This window comes from Zootoca vivipara, chromosome 7, assembly GCF_963506605.1.
Source record: "Zootoca vivipara chromosome 7, rZooViv1.1, whole genome shotgun sequence".
In the NCBI taxonomy this organism is placed as follows: Eukaryota; Metazoa; Chordata; class Lepidosauria; order Squamata; family Lacertidae; genus Zootoca; species Zootoca vivipara.
The window spans coordinates 59,551,331-59,571,084 of record NC_083282.1 but is presented as its reverse complement, the minus strand read 5'-3'; the positions used below and the strand labels follow the sequence as shown (position 1 = coordinate 59,571,084).

The window sequence follows — 19,754 nt, the reverse complement described above, 5'->3', positions numbered from 1 at the left end:
GAGCATGAATGGTTGAGGGTAGATCAGGACATACAGTGGTGAGAATGGTTTCTGCACATCTTGAAGGCATTAAAAGTTGTGAAGCCTTGGTCCATCAAAAGGATGGCAATTCTGCTTTGACAGATGTGCGCCTCTTTTAAACTGACCCTGGCCCAGTGAACTCGGCCTTTGGTATGGAACATGCCAGTTTGCTGATGTTTAAATGTGTCGTTCCTTTCTAAAGAGGCCATCATAAAAACAAAATTAAGCTATTGGCCACTTGCCTATACCACATATGGTAAGTCTGTGGCCTTCCAGGTGCTGTTGGATTCAACTTCAATCAACCCCAGCCAGCATGGCCTATTGGTCAGGAATGATGGGAGTTTTAGTCTGACAACATATCCAGGGCAACTGGTTCTCATACCCCTGATTTGACAGCAACCCTGTGTGTTTTTTTAAGGCGATAGGAAAATGCTTAATAAATACTGCAGTGGAGTCAGGTTGCTTTTCTCCTCCACTGCCAGCCCGCCCCACCCACCCACACTCAAAGTTGCTATGGAAACCTGTGAATATCTGATGATTTGAATTCTAGATATGGTCCTGTCCACACCAAACGTGCAAAGCACTGTCATGCTACTTTAAGCACTCATGGCTTCCACAAAGAATCCTGGGAAATAAAAGTTTGCTGAAAGGTGTTGGGAGACACTGGAATTGATTGGTAATTCACCCTGAGAATTGTGAGGGAATAGGGGTCTTCCAGGATCCAGTTCCCAGGATTCTTTTGGAGGAGCCATGAATATTTAAAGTGATATTATACTGCTTTTTAAGTATAGAGTGCAGAAGGGGCCATGAAACAGTAATTAATTTGGGGCCAAACCCTGGTAGACACCCGTTTGTATTTTCCAGGATTTTGCCTGTTGCCTTTTCCAATACAGTGTTAAAGTAAAACACATCAAAGGAAGGCTCTACCATCCCAGGATGAGTAGTCCCATCACAGCCAAGAGCACACCTCCAAAACCTATTTCTTTTCCTGTATATCATCTTACATATTATCTCTTTTTTATTATTGGCACCAAACTGCACTACACTGAATCATTCCTCTCCACTGCAAGTGCTTCTGTTTACATAAGGGATTAGCACACCTCCTACTTGGCTGATCTCTCCTGATTTTGGCTTGTTGAGCTCTTTCAAACATTCAGAGGAGGCTCATGGCCAAACCCTCTTGGGGCTGCACCATTTCAGAAAGTGGGCGGAGGAAATAATATGCTTCACTAGTCTCCTATGAAAACCCCACACTGCATTGCAGTGGTAGCTTTGTGCTGGTAGAAGTGCTTCCACTAGCGCAGGCATCCCCAAACTTCGGCCCTCCAGATGTTTTGGACTACAATTCCCATCTTCCCCTACCACTGATCCTGTTAGCTAGGGATCATGGGAGTTGTAGGCCAAAACATCTGGAGGGCCGCAGTTTGGGGATGCCTGCACTAGCGCAAGGCAAGGCACCCCACTTTCATCAATATATAGGTAGCCCTGTATGCCTTGGGTACCCAGATGTTGTTGGACTATGACTCCCATCACCTGCAGCCAGCTTAGCCAGTATTTAGGAATGATGGGGGTTGTCTGGGGGCCCAATGTCAAAGAACACTGCTCAATACCATATGCCATGCAGTTCTGGTGGGTCCCTCAACCCTCTAGGGAATATTTTCATAGAATAGAATCATAGAGTTGGAAGAGACCACAAGGGCCATCCAGTCCAACCCCCTGCCGAGCAGGAAACACCATCAAAGCATTCTTGACACATGCCTGTCAAGCCTCTGCTTAAAGACCTCCAAAGAAGGAGACTCCACCACACTCCTTGGTAGCAAATTCCACTGCCGAACAGCTCTTACTGTCAGGAAGTTCTTCCTAATGTTTAGGTGGAATCTTCTTTCCTGTAGTTTGAATCCATTGCTCCGTGTCCGCTTCTCTGGAGCCGCAGAAAACAACCTTTCTCCCTCCTCTATATGACATCCTTTTATATATTTGAACATGGCTATCATATCACCCCTTAACCTTCTCAAGGTTTCAAGGGGCTTGCATTGCATTGGAGGAATCAGCACAGACTTGTGGAAAATTCAACGTACCTTCTAGCACAGGAATGAAGAAGCTTTTTTCACCCTAAGGACCACATTTCAATAGTGGCCACCTTCCAGGAGGTATATGGAACTGGTGGGCAGGACCAGAAGCAGAGCAAGGAATGCTACAATTGCCCTGCAAAGTCAGAGGTTTCTACACGCAGACACACACACAATTGTCTCTGCTTCACAACCTCTACATCTGCTCTTATCCCTGCTTTGTTTTTCCCAGTCTGGAATGTGTCCTCTTGCTTAGAGACAGGATAGAGAAGTAGAAGGGTGCATGAGTGCATACAGAAACTAGGCTGTTGTACAAAGGTAAAAATTTATACCCATTGCCCCACCCAAGAAGGTTGCTCAGAATGGTATGTGGCCCTCAGACTGAAAATGGTACCACATCCCTGGCACAGTTATAGGAAAATGGAAAGACACTTTTTACAAAGTCATTTGCACCTTCCTTATTTTACACATTTTACAACTGGGGAACTGAGGCAGAGAGATTCTGGGGACTTCAGCATTTAAATGGCAAGGAAAGCATCCATGAAGGCTTTGAAGAGGTCTGTGTGTACTAGAATAAGTTTGATAGAGGCAAAGTGATTGCATGTAAAATGCTCATGAGGTACCTTAAAGGTCAATTGGTCCAACCACCTGGATCCACTGGATCAAACCCTCCTACTACAGCAGCCCTGACAAGTAGCCATCACAGGGATATAGGAATATAGGAAGCTACCTGATAGTGGATCAGACCATTGAGCCATCTAACTCAGTATTGTCACTACACTGACTATGAGCTGCTCTCCAGGATTTCAGGCAAGAGTCACCTGGGATTGAACCTGGAACTTCTACATGCAAAGCACTGAGCTAGGGCCCTCCCAGCCTCTACTTAAAAGCAGCTAATGAGGAAAAGTTCACTATATTCTGACACAGTCTGTTCTATTGGCGAACAGCATGTACCATCAAGAAGTTCTTCCAAATCTCAAGACAGAATCTCCAGAACAAGACCCTTCACAGGAGGACCTCTTAATAGCCTGCATGAGCTTTTTTATTTCCAAAGAATGATTTGTCCCAACATCTTGGCAAGATATCTATCGCACTTGGTTTCTGTTGCACCAGACGGCAGGAATATGTTTACTAGACATAAGGAAGAACAACTTCTGCTGAAGTAACAGAAAAAAACAAAGCAGAAAACTCTCACAGAGTCTGTATTGATTAGATTATGAGTTGCAGAAACTGCTTGTCAGAAAGACTGACAAACCAACAGTGGATTCCATTAGCTTGGTGCATAATTTTTATCTCTGATGTAAATATCCTTTCATTAGCAGCTTCAAGGGTGTTGAAACTTAGCAGGTCTCATTTCCTTTCTGACATGGAACAAGGCTCTGCCACACATGTACAGAGACCATAAAGAGCGAGCAAAGGTATGAAGAATACAATGACTGTCTTGAGGTCTCTGGCTGTTAAAGACCCGGCTCCCTGGGCACTCCTTGGCCTATCATCAAATGAAAAGAGGAAAGTTTCACTAAGTAATTGGTCCTCTAACATCTGCTCACATGTATGCTACACACTACGCCTGCTGCTTCCTTTATGCTTCACAAACATCTTCTGAATTGAGCTGGGAAACATAGTCAAACATGAGGAAAAACCCCAAGATCTAGTCCAGACAGTTGGGACAAAAGATACATCAAGGTGCCCTTGAAAAAAGCATCATGAAGAAGTCGCTACTGAAGCAAGGAGTTCCAAACTCAGTGAGATTACAATGCCCATCAACCACAGCCTATGCTGGCTGGATAATCAAAAACTGCTAGATTCAGGTAGGTAGCCATGTTCGTCTGATGCAGTTGAAATATATATATATATTGTCAAGTAGCACCTTAGAGACCAAGTAAATTTGTTCTTGGTATAAGCTTTTGTATGCATGCACACTTCTTTATGCACACGAAAGCTTATACCGTGTGCATTCACACAAAAGCTTATACCAAGAGCAAATTTACTTGGTCTCTAAGGTGCTACTCGACAATTTTTAAATTTTTTAAATATATTTCAAAAACTACTAGAAAGCATCAAGTTGGCAAAGGCTGCATAGAACTCCATTTCTCACTCGAATATTCAAACCATTTTCAGTCAAACTATTTTACAGTAAGTGCATTAAGGACTGTAGCTGTAGATCTTATCGACAAGATTTTGGCAGTGCCTGTTTCTGGATTTCACGCAGAGTGAGTCACTGATCCAAAAGATCTTTTTAAGCATACCACACAGTTTAAGATACATGTATATTTCAACCACTTTCAACAGGCAGAAAGCAGTATATCAAACCTGTCTCTTTCTTCTCATTTCACATTTTGCATCAGCTGCAGGGAAAGGGTGCAGTTGAAACTGGCTCTTAACATGCTAGGCAAGTTGATTTTGCTTCCATGTCATGGTAAAGGAAGCTCGAGAGCACGTTCCCGTTTGGGTCTCAGATTTGGGATGCTTTAAATTTCACTGGAAGTCTGACAGCTTTAGGTTCTGAACAGCCTAAAAGACAGGGAACTGTTTCCACTGCGTGGCTCTCCTCTATTTTCCTTGCAGCATCTAGCACAAAACACATTACATGTCATTGCAGTGTGCAACTTGTTTGGAAGTCACAATGATACTATGTACCACAGCCTTGGGCTCACATACTCGACTCCACCTTAAACAAGAAGAACAGGAGAGGCACAGGAAATTTCTGACACCAGCCAGATACAAAGAAATTCTGTGCCACCTAGTGACTAAAACCTATAATGACACTATCCGCATAATAATCAAGTCCTGGGATCCAAATGTTTCTTTTATTTTTTATCTTACTTTTCTTCTACCATGGGCCCTGAGGTGGCACAGATGGGGTTTCCAGAAGCTCTCCCATGCTAGCACAGGCCAGCTCCAAACCTGCTTAGCACCAGCAAGATGACTGCCTCAAGTGCATCCAGACCTTCCCCTTACACATGTTTTTACAATTCTACTGCGACCTCTTAGGAACTCTTCAAAGCTGCTTTCAAACCTTGGGAAGCTGATTTTGCTTTTTCAAGTACACGTGTTTCCGAGACCACGAGCAACAAACGGATCCTTCTCCCAAGCTACCAAATACCACCAGGAATTCTTTATGAACGGTTCAATTGACGCCATCAAACAATCATTTAGGCATCTAGAAAAGCAAGCCAATGCCCACCGCTGCTCTTTGGAGGGGGTAAGATTCTACTATAGGGACTGGAATGCACTTTCATCATGTTAGGAAAGTTGTTCATTGGGCAAGTGTCACACTGAGTAACACTGGACGCTTTTGCAAGCATATTGCTCTCCATGTAAATAGACCAGGGCGGCAGAAGCTAACACCATTTTGTTCCACCATGAGGGTGCTATGATTTAAGCCAGGCATGTACAAAGTCTGTTTCGGGGACCTAATCAGGCCCACCGGTCAGTTCCCCCCCCCAAAAAAAATATTTATTGATTTTCTAACATTCTAAATTACAAAAATTCACAAAGACAATTTTTTTAAAAAAAACAGGAATAAAAACATAAAAAAGAAAAACATATCAAATAAAACATTTTAATTAACATTGTAGACTTCCTCAATTCCCCTCGCACTGGGTCCATTTTTAACTCCAAATTAAGCAATTTTCATTTATTATTGCTGGTTAGTTTAATCCGGCCCCTGTGGTAGTTTATTTCCTGGGGTAAAATGCTGGAAAAAAAGGCTCAACAACTTCAATCCTAAAAAAAGGTTGGCCCTTTGGTTGGCCCTCACACATGTTCATCAAATCTGGCCCTCTGAAAAAAGTTTGGACACCCCTGATTTAAGCAGAAGGGGCTCACCTAGTGATGTGGAACCACAACACTAACTACTCAGCAGTGTAGTTGAGTGTCACTGCTGCTTACTGGGAGGGAAGGAGAGGGACAAGGTAGTGGGGAGGCCAGTGCAGTGTTCTCTGTTGTTCACAATCCAAGCTCTCTAACTGCCCCTCCACTTCCTGGATCTCCTTAGCCACCCTGGTCTGGGTGCTGTCCAGCTGGCTTCTGTTCAATCTTGACTCCTTGTAGTGGCTAGTAAGACAAGGTGCTTATCTCCAGAGTCTTCATCTGCGGCATGTGGGAGGCCGCCAGTGATCACAGCCACCCTCAGATTTTCACAGAGCTGTTAGCATTGCTGATAGCTTGTTAGGGAGGGGAGCTCAGTGTAGTTGAGTGTTTCAAAGATCAGATCTTTTTTGGGGGGTGGTCCACAGTGTAGTTGAGTGTTTCAAAGATCAGATCTTTTTTTTGGGGGGGGTGGTCCACAGTGTAGTTGAGTGGTTCAAAGATTAGACTCCTTGGGGTGGGGGGCAGTGGATCCAAATTCACTAGCACCTTGCTGCCCAAACACCCATTTTGGGGATTTCTGCCTGCCATCACAAACAGCCCCTTTCCACCCACCTGGACACAGCTGGGACCTCCATCCATCCAGTTAGTTTCCAGGCCCAATTCAAAGTGTTGATTTTGACCTATAAAGCCTTAAATGGCTCTGGGCCGCAATACTTCAAGGACTGTCTCTCCCTATATGAACCATCTCCCTATATGAACCATCCCAGACCCTCTGCTCATCATCTGAGGCCCTTCCTCATGTGCCACCTCCACGAGAGGTGTGGAGGATGGCAACACGAGAAAGGGCCTTCTCTGCAGTGGCTCCCTGTTTGTGGAGGAACACCTGGCAGCATCATTATATATCTCTAGGTTGGAAGCCGCCCAGAGTGGCTGGGACAACCCACCCAGATGGGCGGGGTATATAAAAAAATACAGTGGTACCTCGGCAGTGGTGTAGCGTGGGTTGTCAGCACCCGGGGCAAGGCAAGTAATTTGCGCCCCCTAACCCGTGGATTTTAGCACTCGAGTCTCTTAGTTAAAGAAACCCACCCAAACACACATACTACAGTATTTGAATAGCAATGCTCATCAACTTGGGGAGGGGCGCGCGCGGACCCCTCATTTATTGGGAGGACCGAAGGGATCCTCGGCTGCTAGGAGTTGGCTCCTCTGGTCCTAACTCTCCAGTCCCCAGCGCCACCTGGCCGTCTTTCCCCTCCGCGTCCCCGCTCTAAAGCGAGACTGGCGGCCACCCACCCGGCTGTCTAGGAATGTCTCCTCTCTGCAGAACCACAATATCTCTCTCTCTCTCTTTCTCTCTGCCTGGACCGCTCCGCGCACCCCCACAATCCCTTGCACCGTGCAGGACTTCACTGGCCCCGCTGTGCCCCCTGCATTGACAAGCGCCCCTCCTGCCGCACCACCGGCCCCTCTTCCCCTTACTTGGCCGGCGCTGCAAGCTGCCCCCTGCCCCCGCTTTGTCCAGAAACTCCTCCCTCAGCCCGGGCACCCCAGCACCACCCTGCCTAGTGATAAGGGGGGTGCCGCCACCACCACCCTGACGTGCCAGCAGCAGCAGCACCACCCAGGATGTTGCCCTCCCTGAAACGCTCGAGAGCCCTGCATCGCTCCCCCACCCCACCCCCCACGCCTCGCCACCTCCTCTTCCCCACGCTAAGCAGAGAGGCGGGCTCGGCGGCGGCGGCTCCAAGAGAGCGGTGCTGCTTGCTGGTGCGGGCGGCGGCTGCTGCCTGAGGAGCCAGAGCTGCTGGCCAAACTTCGAGACGGGCGCAGCAGCAACAGAGGCGCTTTGGTGGGGATCCCAGTGGCCTACAACTGACGCTGTGCTGCTGGTCTTCACCTATAGTTGTACCATCTAAAAGCTTTCTGTATTAGATCCATGATGCTTATATTCCAGTTTGATGCAGAGTTAGGCATATGTAAACCCATTGGTTTTATTTTTTTGTTAAAAGATTAGTTTCTGAGTGGCAGCTTTTAAGGTCAAATCAAAGGGGGGGCAGGTTGAGGAGGGTTGGGGAGGGGGGCATGCGCAAATCGGGGTGGCGGCGGAGCCGTGGGGCTTGGTGGCTGGTTGCGCCCCACTGGCCATCTGGCAGTGTGCAGGGAGGGGGGAGGCTGCCAGTGGGGGCGCCGCTGGGGGGCCGGCACCCTGTGTTTGAAATATGATTGGCCGGGGGGGTGGGTGGGCATCAGAAGGTGATCTCGCCTAGGGTGCAAAAAACCCTAGCACCGGCCCTGCCCACATCTTTTTATTAGTTTTAAAAAACAATGCAGATTTTATAGGAAGGAAGTTGAAATGCTTGAAAACTTTGCACATATTATTGTATCAAGGATCCCGCCCCCAAACACAATTTGCTCTCCAACACTTTCCCCATTAGTCTGGTTATTAAATGCCACATTGACGAAGTAAGCTGGATGGGTTGACCTCTTTCGGTAATATTATGAGAGTGTTGACCTCTGAGATTACAACAGGTCAGGAGGCAGAAACAGTGCTGGACGGAAGGACTAACATAATCCTGTCTATTCTAGCTGCCTGAGCCACCTGGGTGCTATTCCAACAGTTACACATATCTCTTTGCATTAAGCTTATAAACGATGACATTGCACAACTGCTTCCAAAACGGTACAAGCTGCAATGCTCTGTCCCATTCATCCTGACGAGAATCAAATTGCCATTTATAAGTGTGTGAAGTTGAAAATATCCATTAGCTGAAGCTCTGCCCAGTCAAGCATTAGCCAAGTCCAGTGTTGCTTTTGAGTAAGGTGGCAGGGGTGAGAGAGTGGGTTTTCTCATTTACATGTCTTTTTATTGCTACATTCTACATCACTAGCCTTGCTCAGTGGAAACAAGGTTTAATAGCTAATGTGTCTTCTAGGAGGTGAAATATGATACTCTGCAGTTGGGCATTTTCACTGGAGCAGATATGACATACTGTGTTGATGGATCATCACTTGACAATAAATTACTACTACTGTATCCAATTTTTGCACACCCCCCCTGCAAAAGTTGTGGTGGCAAAAAAATCCATAGTAACATTGCTACATTCCACTCTTTCACAGATTTTTTCACATCTATTTGTCTCTACTTCTGTTTCTCCTCTTTTAAAATTTGAAAGCTTTTTCACTGTGTGATTTCAGTCAGTCAAATGTCATGTCATTCATACATACATACATACATACATACATACCGTACATACAAATGCATACTTTGGAGTTTGGAAGCTGGTTCCAAAGTACTAAACTAATTTTGGACGTCATGGCTGAAATATTGGAATTCTCTGGAGATCATAAGCTTTGGTGAATACAGATATACAGTGGTACCTCTAGTTACGAACTTAATTCGTCCCGGAGGTCCGTTCTTAACCTGAAACTGTTCTTAACTAGAGGCGTGTTTTCGCTAATGGGGCCTCTTGCTGCCGCTGCGTTGCACGACACAATTTCCGTTCTCATCCTGGGGCAAAGTTCTCAACTCGAGGTAACTCTTCCAGGTTAGCGGAGTTTGTAACCCGAAGCATTTGTAACTCGAGGTACCACTGTACAAGGTTTGAATCATCGTTCAACTTCTAATATCAGTGAAACCAAAGCAAGTTGCATTATTAAATTATTGTTTACACTATTACCTCTTTACACTACATTAAGCAGTAGGGACTCTGGTTTCCTACCATTCATCACTGCCCCGTACCAGTTAGCCAGCTTGAAGTCACATAAGTAGTACAAATTCCTGTAGATGACTTGTTCCTCAAACATTTTGAACCCAAATATGCAGATGTTGAAACATATTATGTATAACATGCTGTCTTTTAAAAATCAGGTTTCTAGCACCAAATGGTACAATGCATAGTGAGGTTTCAGGTGCCAGATGGCTGGGTTGGAAAGAGCAGAACTACTAGGGACTAGAGCAGGCAACCCCAAACTGCGGCCCTCCAGATGTTTTGGCCTACAACTCCCATGATCCCTAGCTAACAGGACCAGTGGTCAGGGATGATGGGAATTGTAGTCCAAAACATCTGGAGGGCCGAAGTTTGGGGATGCCTGGACTAGAGGATGGGAGTTCAGCACCCTGTGTTGTCTTTGCAGAAACAGAACAAATTATAGAAATTTAGCATGTATGTATATATAATTCAAATGATCAATGCAGAATTTTGGACTAGAAGCATCCTTGGAAAAGAAATTGTAGCAGCAACATAAGACTACCCATGAAGAATGACATGCAGAATGAAAAATTTACATGGATTTTGCAGGAAAGCTCCACAGACAGAAAGTGGGGCCCTGCTCACTTGGTATCATGGTCCTTTCCTGAAAAATATGTATCAATTCTACCCTTCAGTCTAAGAGGTGCATTTCTCTCTGGATCTTTCATTATGGATTGTGTGGGGGTTTTTTTGGGGGGGGTGGTATTCCCTTTGAACTGATCTTCTTAACCCAGCATTTAAGACCTCAGCTGCCAGTGTTAACATGCGAAAGCAAAAATTAAAAACCAGCAGTTGTTTGTGAGTCTCTGTGTGCAAAGGAGACCATGTTGTGTTGGCAGTCTCCCTAATTATGCTCCCTGGAGATCACATTCTCCAGGCCCAGAAGCATGAAGTTGGCAGGCTGGCTGAACACTTGATGGAAGGGTCCTTTTCTTAGCACTTAAATCAAGCATGGAATTGGGCCAGCCACTTGTCACCCCAGAGTGCTGGAAGAGAGGTCAGACTCATTTTCCCATATTTGTTTGAAAGTCACCACGACCTCATAACTCTTTTTTCATAGCTTCCTTGCTGGACACTCTCCATGCAGAGTGTTTTAACTAATCCCCAGTGGGCTGGCCAGATTCAAAAGAGGAAAAGACTCTTGTGCCTTTAGAAGCTGCACGACATGCCACAACTGCTGAAATCCTTCTTTTACATAACCATTAAAGGTGCAGGAATCCTGAGTTTCCATTTGAAAATCTCATGCCAGTAAAGAAACAAACATTGACTTTAAAAACATACACAGGTATCAATGGCATTTCAGCCATGGGCACAGCATTTCACATTATTAAACAGGTTTTCTTGCTCCACTGGAAGAGTCATATCAGAGCTATAAAATCCAGTTGAAATGGTACTTCTGCCATTTCTGAATCACAAGCTTTACAGTGCAGTTCTATGCATCTTTACCCAGAAGTGCACCTCATCATGTTTTATGAACCTTACTCCCTAGTAGCACAACCTGTTGCCTTCATCTGCCCCAGCTGCAACAAAACATGTCTCTCCCTTATTAGTTGCTATAGCCATGGCAGGTGCTGCAACCTTCCAATAGTTTGACTTCACCCCCAGAGGCACACTTCTCCATTGTCTCCAGAGACAGATGAATGCCAGCAACTCGCTAGTAAGTGTATTTAGGAATGCAGTCTTAAATGCTTCAAAATATATTTGTAGTGTTTTCTGTTGCTCTCCTTATTTGAAATCCATTGTCCTCTGTCTTCCTTGTTTGTCAGAGAGATGGGCAGGGGACCAACATAGGCTCATTTTGGGGTGATTAGGGGGGAAGTGAAGTGCCCCCACATCCCATAAAAGCAGACACACCCTTAAACTTAAAGTCAGTCTGGGTGGTGTGTGAATGTTTGGGTCTCTGAATCAACTTCCACCAACTTGCAGCCAGAACAGATGGGATCAGTAACTTAATTACATTTTTTGAAATATCTGCCTTGTTTTTAATTTACTGTACTGGGTGCTGTGTCTGCGGGCGGCGGCAATTGCAACATGCCTTTTAGGGCATGGGACCCTTTGAGAGCTGCAAAGCTAACTGAACTCCAATCTTGCTCCCAACTTTATTTGAGGAAGGCAATTGCAATTTTATCCTGGGTAAGGTTTGTTCTCATTTGTATGCTAGCTGCTAGGGAATGCAATTATCTTGGATCTTGACTGCCTGAGGAAATGAGCACTGAAAGACTTGGTGGGAACAAAGTGCTTTCTCAAATGGGAGCTCTTGGCTGTCATCCTAAGATTTCCCAGGACAGGGAAACTTGTGTGGGTTTTGCCATTACAGGAGCAGGACATATAACAAAGCATTTATTCTAATTTTTGCAAGAAAGTGTTTTTTGGGGGGGTGGGATTATAATATCCATTTCCATTTGGTTTTTATTTTTAATACTGAGGTCTTGTGCAAGAGTGATATTTTCCTGATTAAGGATTGTCTAAGAGTGATAAAGAGGTGTTGTGAGAAATCTCTGAACTATTTTTTTAAAAGCCTGATATATGGATTGTGATTACGGCAGAACAACTACTCCAAACAGGGTTGCTGAAATTTGAGCATGCCTTTAGCGTGCGGCAATTGGTGGAAAGTCATAGTCTTATAATATCGGCTGCTGGAAACAAAATGGTTAGGTTGTGCTCTGGTAAGGAAGAAACGAGAGCGGTGATAGTGACCATACATATGACAAATTGCCCACCCCAAATAATGCACTGATCACCTTCCACACTGACTGGACGTGTAGAACAGGCTGTGTTTACTGATCAAATCTCCCATGGTAAGAAAATAATCGGGATTAAATTTAAACTGAAGTACGGGTTGGCATTTTGATGGCAACAAGGTTGTGTGGAGGCTTTTCTTAATCAGCAGCTCTGATTCCACAAGACACTCTCACCAAAATAAAAGGCAGGTCCCTCTGTTGCTCCTCCTGTTTCAGAAAAAGGACTCACCACTGCCTCCCAGTGCTACTTCTCACCCATCCCTGAGCCATAGGCAGTACAGTAGCTCCCCCCCCCTCCGTCAATCATTTCCTAGGGCATTAGAAGGTTATTGTTGTTGCTGCTTTAAAAGGAGAAAACAGAGCCTCTCCCTCTCTAACCTCTTGGCTTCTCCAGACACCTGTAGTGATAAGATTCAGCCTATGGCACCCTAATCTAAACCACGCCTCTCAATTTTTTTGCACTACAGTGTAGCTGCTTGTGGAAACTCCATGATGGCTTTTTGTTGTCGTTTAGTCGTCTCCGACTAAAGAACTGTAAAGGACAACTTGACCCCAAAGGGAGCAGTGAACCAGAAATATGCTATTTGTTTCAGCTGAACAAACAGGTTCTTTATACACACTCCTTTTAAAACACAGGTGGGTAACCCGCAACCTGAAGGCAGCAGCTTCCAACCTCATTTCATGTGACTTCCAGAACCACCTGAGGCTGCTCCCTTCCTCCATCCCCTGGAGAGCTCCTTCATTCCTGTTCATTTCTTCTTTATTTACCATAGCTTTTAAAAGAGCCCCCGCCCCCGCCCCCCACTCACCCGTGCCTCCTTTCTATGCATTTTTCAGAACTGGAAGGGGCAGTATTTTATTTCACAAAAAGAAAAGATAGGGTTTTTTTTAATTTAAAAAAAATTCCTTTTCCCTTTCCTGGTTGTATGGCCTGGGGAAGAGAAGTTTCTTCCCCTAGCTGCCTTATAACAACTTGACAGGTTTAATGTGAGTGGCGCAGGGCTTTTTTCCTCAGCTGGAACTCACTGGAACTTCCAGCATCTTTCAGTTGGGCGCCGTTGCCATTCTAAGAGAACATGTGAAACAATGAAAAGGTAAACCACCGTGAGGTGCAAATATATGTATAAACAACCTTCACATATACAAGGAGATTCAAAAATGTGTGCAAAATCTCATGTTCGAAGTCAATTAATCAATTGACCAATCTTTGAGAATTGTGAGCTTTGGCAGTCTTGTTAAGCCTTCACACATGAACCTTTGAAAGTGTCCGCCCCCTGAGGAAACCATTCCTGTGAAACGGGCAAGAAGCTGGCCACCCGTCGGATGAGATAAGAACATATGGGAAGAGATAAGAACGCATGATACATCATAGCACTTTATTGTCGGACTTGATTATTGCACGTTATTCTGGACTTTTATGACTTCGAACATGATATTTTGCACACATTTTTGAATCTCCTTGTATATGTGAAGGTTGTTTATGCATATATTTGCACCTCACGGTGGTTTACCTTTTCATTGTTTCGCCAACATCACCGTGTTGTCTGTTGCTGCTGCTATTCTAAGAGAACATGGCACCTCTTTTTCTAGAAAAATAGCACTGGTGTGCAGCATGTATTAGTACACAGCATTCATCTTTTAACTGGATGTGGCATGATGTGTTTTTATGTTATTGCAAGCTGGACACTTTTAGTTAAGAATATTGTAAATCTTTTGATGTATTGCAATTTAGTATTTTTTTTTAACATTGTAAGTTGATTTGGGATGTTTTTGTAGTGACAATTATCCTGGTAACAATAGTAACTATTGTTATAGTGAAGTCAGAAAGTAGTTACAGTAGCTATATTGGTCTCTTGTGCTAAAAATAAAATAAATCCTCTGTCTACACATTTGAGAGTAATCCCATCAGTGGGGTTTACTTCTGATAGAATTCCCAGTCCTATGCAGGTCTGTCTGGAAACTGAAGCAGGGTTGTTTTCAACTAATTGATACAGACCATCATTTGACCTGCCTCTACCCACCATTGGTATGCACCCCTTCCTTGACAGAGTATCCCCAAATGAATGTGGCCCTCGGCAGGAAAAAGTGGCCCATCACTGTTTAAATATTATAGTAGCATCACGACCTGTGACTTTATTAATTCTATAAAATCTGTTCATTGACAAAGTGGGCTCTTAACTATCCTCTGAGAGCGCCAGCCATTACATTTGACTGGGCACAGAGAGGCTATAGAAATCCCAAAACTTGTTTGTGTATGTGACAGTACTCACTGGTAGAGTGTACCAGCACCGCTTTTTTTGCTGCCCATGGCCTCCATTTTTTACTGGCACAGATGGCACTTTTATCAGTATCTGAGTACTGACACCTCATTTTTAATAATAAAAATTTAATAATAGTTTATTATTTCTACCCTGCCCATCTGCCTGGGTTTCCCCAGCCACTCTGGGTGGCTTTCAACAGAACTTTAAAAAGAGAATAAAACTTAAAACATTAAAAACTTCTCTAAACAGGGCTGCCTTCAGATGTCTTCTAAAAGTCAGATAGTTGTTTATTTCCTTGACATTTGATGGCTGGGCATTCCACAGGGCGGGCGCCACTACCGAGAAGGTCCTCTGCCTGGTTCCCTGTAACCTCACTTCTTGCAGTGAGGGAACCGCCAGAAGGCCCTTGGAGCTGGACCTCAGTGTTCTTTTTTTGGTGGAGGGGAAGACAAACTTTATTAGAAGGACACAGGGTGGATTATCTCTCTCTGACCAAGCCGTACAAATGTGTCACATGGGAGTTTTGACCCCATTGGGCTACAGTCAGCAGCGGGCCTCAGAACAACCAGTGGGCCTCACATTCAGACTCCAGAACTGTGAGCACATCCCCTTCTCAGACTGGATGTTATGGATGATCAAAAGGCTGGTGTCATCCAGAGTCCAGAGGATTCCTTTGTAGCAAGCTACGTGCTAAAGCCAAAAGATGACAAAGCACGGAGCAAGGAGGAACTGCCTAATGAAGTTTCCAGGCTGGGAAAGGCACAGATGATCTAGTGAATTTGAAACACCAAATATTTTATGATTTTTAAACATTGTATTAATTGTTTCAATTTTTAAAAATCAGCAAAATGTGTGGGTTTTTGGAAACAGAACCCGGAAGTGTGATTTCCCCCAAAATGCTCAACAACTTTACCAAGAAAAGCTCAACAACTTTTTGCATCTGGATTTCTACTTTTTGAAATATGGCAACCCTGGGCTATTGGGACATCTTCATTTCCCCCTCCTGATATATTCAGGTTCCCTAGTACAGGGATGGAAAACATGTGCTTCCCCCCCACCATATATTGCTAGGCCAGCTGGGCTTATGAGAGTTTTGAGTTTGATGCCCTATGGAAGGCCCCAAATTCCACATTCTTCTTGTAGTTACCAGCCAAATGTTCCTGTATTCTGATGAAAGGTTTCAGAATTCAGACACTTAAACTCAGCCCCAAACATATTTTCCCTTGGCAATGCCTCATTGCTTCAGTGACAGTGGACACCATTTCCCCCCTCAGTCAAGAGTGCTCAGGAACGCAGACCAATTGCCCCAACCCTAAGCGTACTTTCATAAAACTAAGTTCTACAAAACCCAGGAAATGATGATGAAAGATCCCCCACCAATGCAAGATGACCAAAGCCGATAGTGTCAGGTATAAAATAGTTTATTTAAAATGAAAATGTATGTAAATTGTATGCATAGTTATCATAATAATAACAATAATATAAAAAGAACCACCCCACACAAAGGCGGGTACAAGATGCTACAAGCTTCACATATCCATACCTAAAGAACAGGTACGTAGATTGAAATGGCTGTGTAGTTAAAACTGCTGCATGGCAGCAAAATAAAACTGTCTTGGTTTTAGGTATAGAGTCCGTTTGCATCTGGGGTCTCACATACAAGTAACAGTTCTCTTGCCTTCTGGAAACTGCACTGTCAAGAAGGAATGGGGCAAGGAATGTCCTGTGCATTTCAGATCACCATGCTCTTGCAGGCGCCAGGCGTGCTTTTAGGATGCATGCTGCCGGTTCACCAAATTTCTCACTGCTAGCACCTGCTTGCCTTTTTCCAGTGTTATACCCTCCTGTTTCTGAGGCACAACCTCCTCTTTTGTCAGGGGGGTGGCAGGTCTCTCCTCCTTCTCCCTCTCCTCCTCCTGCCTCTCCTCACAGGCAAAAGGGCTGCAGACCGTCTCCACCAGGCCAATGACCACACCAAAGAACGTCAGCACGCTGCCCAGCATGTACAGCTTGACCATCTTCCCGTTGGGTTTCTGGCTCAGCATCTCTTTGGCAAAGGGAATCAGCTCCTGCATCGTCTCCATGGTTAGCTAGGGGAGTAGACACAGCGAGTCACAGAGACCTGCAGAGCAAAGCAGAAAACAGAAAGGACATAAGCTGCAGTTCAAAGGATGCCTCCTCTCCCCGCCAAAAAAAATCCCACAAGCTGATCTTATTTTGAAGAAGCCGACAGCACTTACAGAAGTGCAACTTACAATGGCCACATTATCTCTGCAATTACAATGCAATTCAGATTATCTACCTGTCTCACTGCAGGACGCATGCGCAAGGCTTACCAATGCAAACAGCATGGGAGCTCGGATAATTCCCACCCCCCCACCCCCCATGCAGCCCCACGCTTGCAACCTTTAATTCGAGGAATTCAAATCGCGCTCTGCACAACCTCATCCCAAACTGGATCTAGGTGAACTGAGCCGCCAGCCACCGACCTATCTCAGCGCCTGTCGTTTAACATCCTGGTTTTGCTTTCAGAAAACAGAAATCCGCTGTACTCACCAGAATCACAGAGCTGTCAATCTTTGCCTCGATAGATCTCTTGTTTAAGCAACAGCGGTGCTTTTTCTCTCTGCTCTTTAGATCCGACCAGGCACTCGGCGCTGCTCAGCTGTTGCCTTTGCAAGCGCGCGGCCCGGGCCTTTATATTCCCCCACGCTGGGCGAAGCCCCGCCCCTGGCCCAACTCAGCTTGCTAGAGGTCGCCCAGGCAGGCGGAGGGCCAAGGGGGCTGCCCATGCGCCGAGCACGCCGCGAGCACACGGCGGGCTTAGGGGACCGGACCCTCCCGGGACGCGCGAGCTGGCAAGGCGCAGGGCCGGGGTGGGCGCCAGCTGCCAGTGACCCGGGCAAGGAGACGGGAAGGGGGAGGCCGGCCAAAGCCGCCCAATCAGCCCGTCTCCTGCGCCAGGGTGTAGTTGTGTGTCACGTAGCAAACGGCGGGCCCTCAGGCGGGATCTTTTCTTTTCTTTTTGCAAAGGTCGAGAGGGTCATTTTGCGCAGCCAGGGAATAAGCAGGCGGAGACGTGCGCGGGTGCCAGTGTTAGGATGACCTTCACTCCCCCCACTCTAATAAAACAGCCTTGCGCTAAAGGGCATGAAGGCTTTGCAAGGAGGCTTAACCGGTGACTTGGCTTATATGTCTCCTCGTTTGCTTTGTTTTGCTCAGTTGAGTGATTGGGGTTATTAACCGGCCCCCAAGCGCAATGGTTTAAGAGGAGGTAACACATGCTGCATCCAACAGCAACCAAGTGCCCCCCTCCAGTTGTTGCTGGGCTGCACCTCCCATCAACCCCAGTCAATGCAGTGGGATAGTGGCTCCTCTAAGGACCCCCGGGGTAGCTTTGTGGATAGGCAAAGCTTTGAACCCTGGTTTTGCTGAGCCTGCAGACTCTGCCATAGTTTAGATACCTAGTTTCTATATATCATAGAATTGTAGAGTTTTAAGGGACCTATATATGGGTGGGTGTGTTTCTCTTGTACCCTACCTTTCACTCAAGGAGTTCCACTGCTTGCCCCCACTTTTTATCTTCACAGCAACCCTGTGAGGTATGTTAGGCTGAGAGAGAGTAACTGGCCCAAGTTCACCCAGTGAGCTTCATGGCTGAGCGGGGATTTGAACCTGTGCCCCATCTGCACTATACATTTAAAGCAGTATTATACAACTTTAAACAGTCATGGCTCCCACTTCCCACCCCGCAAGAATCTTGGGAACTGGAGTTTGTTAAAGGATGCTGAGCGTGTTTAAAGGTAAAGGTAAAGGAACCCCTGACCATTAGGTCCACATGGACAACTCTGGGGTTGCGGCGCTCATCTCGCTTTACAGTACTCGCCGAGGGAGCCAGCGTACAGCTTCTGGGTCATGTGGCCAGCATGACTAAGTCGCTTCTGGCGAACCAGAGCAGCGCACAGAAATGCCGTTTACCTTCCCATTGGAGTGGTACCTATTTACTTGCACTTTGACATGCTTTCGAACTGCTAGGTGGGCAAGAGCTGGGACCGAACAATGAGAGCTCACCCTGTTGCAGGGATTCGAACTGCCGACCTTCTGATCGGCAAGCCCTAGGCTCAGTGGTTTAACTCACTGCTGAGAGTGGTTAGGAGACCCCTATTTTCCTCACAGAGCTACAACTCTTGAGTCATTTCACAACCAGTCCCTGTACTCTGGGAACTGTAGCTCTCTGTGGGGAATAACAACTCTCAGCACCCTTAATAAGCTACAGTTCCCATGATTCTTTGGGAGAGTGGTATAACATTGTCTTCTTTGTGTAGTGCAGATGGGACCAAAGCTTGTCACACTATGCCACACTGGCTGTATATAGGTTCTTTATGTTAAGGCCCAACAACTACCTTCAGAACCCAGCAGTGGGGACCAGCCACCTCTGAGCAGATCCTTCCAGCCCCTTCCTCTAGTGCTTGACTCGTGTTTTTTATTAAAGGGGAAAGGCAAGCAACCCATGTTAGCAGCGTTTAGGTTCTAGCCAGCTTTGAGAATGGTTTGGAGAAATTGCTCTTCTGTACACAGGGCATGGTTTGGGCCTTTTGGGATCTGTGTTCTATTTCTGTCCCTAAAGCCGCTGGGCACTTGCGCAAGCCTTTGTGCCTCCCTCTCACCTCTCACCCACTAGCTGTGTTGTCTGTTTGGATAATAAGGGGTTGCGAATGCATGCAGTCTGTTGCAAAAGTGTCTCTCATTGCAGCAAAGACCTTGTTGCTATATCCAGATAAGGAAGGGTTGAAAAAAGTGAATCAGTGAAGGATAGAGTTTGGTTTAGGCTTTCCAAATGAAAGTGTGGAGGACGGCCGATAACATGGGGGTCCCACAGCCCCCAACTTCCATGCATTGTATGCCTGGAAGGGTCATCACATCAGCTAGTGTGGACAGACTTCATGTTTTTAGAAATATGCTGAGGTCCACCAACTGGTGCCAGGTGCAACACAATATCTCTTTTTGGGTGTGTGGAGTTGTAGAATCAGGTGCAAAATAGTGTTCAGGTGATAAAACCATTTGTTTATTGTACCCCATGAGCTATATACCGAT

General features: G+C 45.7%; 2 protein-coding genes across 3 annotated transcripts in view; one reads left to right on the top strand and one right to left on the bottom strand.

The window, feature by feature from the left end:
- LAMB3 (laminin subunit beta 3) overlaps positions 1–19,754 on the top strand; it is a 122,900-nt gene that overhangs the window by 27,807 nt on the left and 75,339 nt on the right. The gene's annotated exons all lie outside the window — the stretch shown is intronic.
- On the bottom strand, positions 16,066–17,357 carry G0S2 (G0/G1 switch 2). The gene is made up of 2 exons (XM_035122667.2): positions 17,217–17,357; positions 16,066–16,782 (listed from the first exon to the last, which is right to left on the bottom strand). The coding sequence occupies exon 2, from the start codon at positions 16,742–16,744 to the stop codon at positions 16,430–16,432; it is 315 nt and encodes a 104-aa protein (XP_034978558.2). The 5' UTR covers positions 16,745–16,782; positions 17,217–17,357; the 3' UTR covers positions 16,066–16,429.